The sequence below is a fragment of the Manihot esculenta genome, chromosome 18 (genome assembly GCF_001659605.2).
Source record: "Manihot esculenta cultivar AM560-2 chromosome 18, M.esculenta_v8, whole genome shotgun sequence".
NCBI classification, from domain to species: domain Eukaryota; kingdom Viridiplantae; phylum Streptophyta; class Magnoliopsida; order Malpighiales; family Euphorbiaceae; genus Manihot; species Manihot esculenta.
Genome location: NC_035178.2, coordinates 12,505,844 through 12,511,811, shown reverse-complemented (window position 1 = coordinate 12,511,811; position 5,968 = coordinate 12,505,844). Strand labels below are relative to the sequence as shown.

General features: G+C 28.6%; 1 protein-coding gene across 1 annotated transcript; it reads right to left on the bottom strand.

Moving 5' to 3' along the window:
* Window positions 1-368: 368 nt before the first annotated feature.
* LOC110606846 lies at window positions 369-5,180 on the bottom strand. The gene is made up of 5 exons (XM_043953302.1): window positions 4,721-5,180; window positions 4,419-4,533; window positions 3,693-3,774; window positions 1,072-1,123; window positions 369-635 (listed from the first exon to the last, which is right to left on the bottom strand). Exons 1-5 carry the CDS (start codon window positions 5,093-5,095, stop codon window positions 573-575), a joined length of 687 nt encoding a protein of 228 aa, XP_043809237.1. The 5' UTR covers window positions 5,096-5,180; the 3' UTR covers window positions 369-572.
* Between the last annotated feature and the right edge of the window lie 788 nt (window positions 5,181-5,968).

The window sequence follows — 5,968 nt, the reverse complement described above, 5'->3', positions numbered from 1 at the left end:
TCAGTGCTGCAGATGCAAAACTGAATTGCAGCTGTAAGCTAATTTTTAAGGTCCTAAATGCAGTGGAGTGTAACGAGGGTAAGGAAATATGAGGTCATTGATGAGGATTTTCAATTTTGTATTAATCGTGCATTGTTTGATGCAATGGAGTTGGATTAAGGTTCTAGTGTGAAAAGTTTGTCGTCTGCATTTGAAGCTTGTATAGCTATGATTTCCTCTGGTGATTAGATAATCTTTTGCTTGCTTTGAGGATTGACATATGCATAAGCTTTTTCCAATTCAATGGGGATAAAATGCGAATCCTAAGGCTTCATTTGTTTCATGTAAAATTTTTTAGGAATATACTTTCTGATGTTTGGAGCATTCAGGAAAATTAATCAATAGAAATATTTTCTTGGTAAAAATAAAATTTAAGTCATTCTGAAGGAAAAATGACTCTTTTAATAAGAAATTATTTTCTACCCTTTGAGAATTTTACTAATAATCTTTCCATACATAAATTGATTAATATTGTTTATTTTTTAACTTTGCAAGTAAAGGGTATAATTACAAATCTTGGAGAGGCTTATCATTCATAGCTGATCTGCCAGCTGAGGGAAGCGTTGCAGCAACCAAACTACACCCTGGATGGCAACCTGCACAGTGGAAAAAGGAGTTTTTTAAAGGGTCATATTTTTTTTAAAAAAATTATTATGTAATTTTTACGGAGAATTTTACTAATTAATCACTCGATTTTAAAATATATATTAAAATATTTTTAACGTTTTAAAAAATTTAATAATTAATTTTTATTTAATAGATAAAGGTTTACAGTTATAATTTAAAAAAATTCATTTATCCATAAATTGAATCAGAATACTACAACTGATTTAATGGTGGTGTGATGAGTCTTGCAAAATTAATTAAAATGTATATAAAGGATGTATAAATTTATATATAAATATTTAATTTGATAATTATTAAATTTATTCCCACATGAATTCAAGTTTCTAATTCTTGAAAACATTTCTAGATGCTCAGGAAGAGTTTATAGTTATCCAGCTTTTACATAGAGGAAGAACATGTACATACCAGAGCTGCCTCTCCAGGCTTGATTGCCGGTTCAACAATGTCCCGACCGTAACTGATTTCATAATACAAATAAAATAATTATCCAAAAAATATGAATGCATTTGTGTTGAAATAAATATAAAAATTAGTAAAATAAAAATTCCAAATAATTAAACTTAAGTTTTCGGATAGCAAGACTTTTTTATATTTTTTATTAATTAAGCATTATTCTCGATATAAATGTTTGATCCAAAGTTGAAGAAGTGAACCGTCAAAAGATAGAAAGAGGAAGACGCTATCATCATATGCTTCAATGCTATAATATATATTAGAAAAAATTACTATTAATCACGATATAATATGAAAAAAATTAATTAATTAATTTTTTATTTTAAAAATATATTAAAATATTTTTAATATATTAAAAAATTTATTAATTAATTTTTTATTAATTTTAATCGTTAAATATTTTATTATTAAATTATTATAATTTAAAAAAAATTGTTAGTTAGACTTATAAAATATTTTTATAATAATTAATTATTCAAATTAATGAAATTAGCTATTAATATATTTTTTAAAATATCAAAAATATTTTAATATACTTTTAAAAATAAAAATATCAATTAATAAATTTTTTTAATATAATAATTAAATAATAAAATTTTCTATACATTAATAAATCGGAAGGAGTAAGAGTCGAATTCGTTACAATCTGGTATACCTTTGCGAATAGGGCTGTGCAATCGGTCGGTTTGGTTCCGAACCGAACTGAATCGATAAAACCAAAAATCGATTTGTTAAAATTTATAAAACCGAATAAACCGATTATGAAGGTATAATCGAATCGAATCGAATCGAATCGAACCGATAAAAATCGGTTCGGTTCGGTTTAAACCGAAATCTGTATTTTTTTTTAATTTTTTATTTCTAATTTCAACAAAATAATTTAATAAACCGAAATCTGTCGAAATAGCGGAGTTGCAGCTACCCCTTTCGTTCCTCACTTTGCTTTTTTTTTTTTTTTTTTTTCCTCTTTCGTTCCTCACTTTCCCTCTGTTTTTAGCTTCCCAAACACCTTCGTTCCTCATAATCTTGTGGCTTAACTGATGATATAAATTAAACATAATTCAAGAAGCAAAAACTATAATTTCAAAAGATCAACTATTCACCTCTGGACGAATATCAACAGTAAACATGCTACATAATTGGTTGAGGCAAATGCCTGGAATTAATTTCCTTCCCAAATATACATGAACCCATACCAGAAACCCATACCCAACCCAAGACAAACAAATATTAAAAGTAACACAAATTGCCAAAAGCGGTAGTACCTCTGCTCTCAAGAGATCAGTCCATGGTCGGCGGCGAAACTCAGCAAATCGACGGGAAAGAGGTTGATGGTCGACGGTCGGCGGTCGACGAGAAAAAGATTGACGATCGACGTGAAAGAGAGAGAGATTAATGGGATTTGATGATTGATTTGTTAGGGATTTGGATTTGACTATGAGAGTGTGGAGAGGCCAGGGGGACGAATCGGGATTTGGAAGAATAGGGGTTCGGGGGGGGGGGGGGGGAATTGGGAGATTGGAGGAGAGTGTTGGAGAATGCCAGAACGGATGGAGGGTTTCTTGGAGGAGAATGTTGGAGAACGCCAGAACGGGATGGAGGGTTTCTTGGAGGAGAATGAGGGTTTCTGCGAAAGGGATGGACTTCATTACATTCTGGGTTGGGGTGCTGGGTTGGGTTGGGTACGATAGGCCAGGCTGGGGACGGCTCGGGCATCAACTAAATCGGTTTTTCGGTTTGATCGGTTATTTAACACGTTTAAATCGAACCGAACCGAAAGCCGAATAATTTTAAATATACTAACCGAACCAAACCGATCAATCCGATTAACCGAACCGAAAAATCGAAATTAATCAGTTCGGTTCGGTTTTTCGGTTTAAACCGAAAAATGCTCTCCCCTATTTGCGAACGCCATTAATGGATGGCAGACAATAATAATTATAATTTGGTTGTTGATACAAAGTTGTGCTCAATGATTATGATGAAGAGAGCTCAATTTTCTATCTCAGGGATCAATCCCACTAGTTCAGGATTCCTTCTTATCTTCCATTTGATGAACATGTGCACCTGAATTTCCATTTTATTCATTCTTTTCTTCTTTATTTGGAATTTATGTTATTTTTTAAAGAGTAAATATCCTATCTAGAGATTTATTTTGTATTAATGCTCAATTTCACCTCAATAATTAATGGGAATGTTTAGTTTTAGCCTACTTTCCACTTTTTATCCGAATTAACTTACCAATTTTATTTTAAGCTTAATTTTACTCTCAAAACAAGAAGATCAAGAAATCCAGCTTTTTTTATTTGTATAGATGTAAATCAATATATCAAAAAAAAATTTTTTAAAAAAAAGCTACAAATTGAGTTTAAAAGGAACTTTCAGATTAATTTGAAAAAAAAAAACGTTAAAAATAGCTAATTTGAATATTTTCAATAAGTATAGGAGTAAAATTTGGACATGTAACCGATTTAATTTATAACGATGAATATGGCTTGAATCTAAATCTAATTCAAATCTAACACAATATCTATAATTAATGCAAAAAACATTACATAAAAGCTTTCACTTACATTATTTGTCTTGTGCCGTTGATGACCTCTAGCCTATAAAAGCTGCATCCTTTGCTAAATGGGAATGCCTTTCCCTTCCATTCTGTTACATTCAGTTACCACTCCAAGCTCAGAAAAACTGGGGAAAATTTATTATTTAATTTTTATATTATAAAAAAATTTATTAATTAGTTTATTTATTTTTAAAAATAAATAAAAAAATATCTTATATTTAAAAAATTTACTAATTAATTTTTCTGTTAATCTTCACTATTACGTATTACAAAAAGCTCAAAAATACCCTTAGATAAAGAAATTAATTTATAATTTTTTTAAAAATTTAAAATACCAACTAACGAGTTTTTTAAAATTATAAAAATTAAATAATAAAATATTTAACCGTTAAAATTAATAAATTAATAAATACACCTCTTAAAATATTATTTTTCAAAACTGAAAAATTAACCAGTTTCTCCATATTAAATAAGCTAAATAGTAATTTTTCATATTTAAAAGCCCAATTCTTCATTTGGAGTGATTTATTGTATAAAAAAGTATTTAAATTGATTTTTATAAAATTATGCATAATTTTATTTTTTTTTCAAATAAAATTATTTAAATTGAAAATAATTAAATTTTTTTTCATTGAGAAAAAAAAAATCTAACTGAATTTAATTCTTAATTTCAAAAAAGTTTATAACTACTTAAAAGAGTACATAGAGAAAACAACATGTGCTATGTTGATACCTAAATGCCATGTGACTCCAACTGCTAAGGAATCCTCAGCAGAGATATCTTCAATAGCGAATTGGAGGTCCTTGCTGAATGAATCAATGAACTTCTTAAAGAACTCTAATATTGCCTGCATAATAATATTTCCCTTTAATAACTCTCGATGATTAAAAGATTGACTTCAAAATTTTTGTCATGGGCTCAGTCCACATGTGGCCCAGCCCAGCCAACCCGGCCTTTGACAAGCCCTAACTAAAACAGAAAGCAATGGAATTCGAAGAAACGAGTGGCAGAGAAAGAATTAGTAGCAAGATTACCTTCCGACCAACGAACGGCCGCGGAAAGATAAGATCTTCGTACACACACTTCTCTGCAATTAACTCCTCCACGGAGCCGAGATCGCGATCGTTGATTCCTTTATAAAAGCTCCTCACTACATCCGATGCAGACGGTAATACATCGGAATCATCAACATCATCATCGTCTTTCCTTGTTGGTGATGGTGCAAAAGTGACCGTTTGATTTTCTGATGATGATGATGATACTTTGAGTTGTATTTCTGAGGTCCTTGTTCTACTGCTACTCGAAAATTTTCGCGAGTTCTTCAGCGGAAAAGTTGGAGTTTTCCGGCGAATGTTAAGGGGAGGAGGCAGTAACGTCGGAGAAAGGAGATGTGATATAGTGGACCTCATCAGGATGGTTGATGATGAAAGCGCTTAGCCTAGTGAAAGATTCCAATGAAAACAGATTTGATTTATTAACGATGCAATGAGATATTTCCTGAAATTAATTATATTCCAGATTCTATTTAGTATTTGTTTTCTACATATTAAAAAAAAAAAAAGCAAAATCAAAATTATCCTTAACTTTTACAATTATATTTCACTAAAAAAATCAATTTAATATTTTATGATCCAATCATATATTTTATTGAAAAAATATTTTTATAAATTAAAAATTGTAATTCAAATTAAAAAAATTATAAATGGATGAATTATTAAAATTCATATTATTATTAAAATTTATAAATTTTTTGTCCTTTAAATTATAATTTTTTTCCACAGAACAGATTTAATCCAATAATAATAAGTGTATCTGAGTAAATAGTCAGGTTTTACACTCTTAATTTTTAATTTTTAATTTTTATTTTTAAAAAAATTATAATTTTCCTATTTTGAAGATCCTATGATTAGTTAAATTATCTATGGTGAAAAAAATAATAAAAAAACAATGAAAATCGGAAAGAGTGAAATGATAAATTCAAGTTTATTTGACATTATTATGATAATTATTATTAAAGTATTTTAAATATATGAAAATGAATATTTTATATATTTTATTTATTATCATTTAAAAATAATTAATACTATTTGTTCATACCATTTCAAAAAAAAAATAATTAATACTATTTTAATAATATTTAAAATAGTAATTTTCACACACCGTAAAATAATATCTTCTCAAGTTTGGGGTTTTCTTTGTAAAAAAGAGGGAAATAATCTATACAAATTCTTTAAATAGACGAAGACCCTTTGAATTTTTTATTTAAGTAAAAGACAATTAAA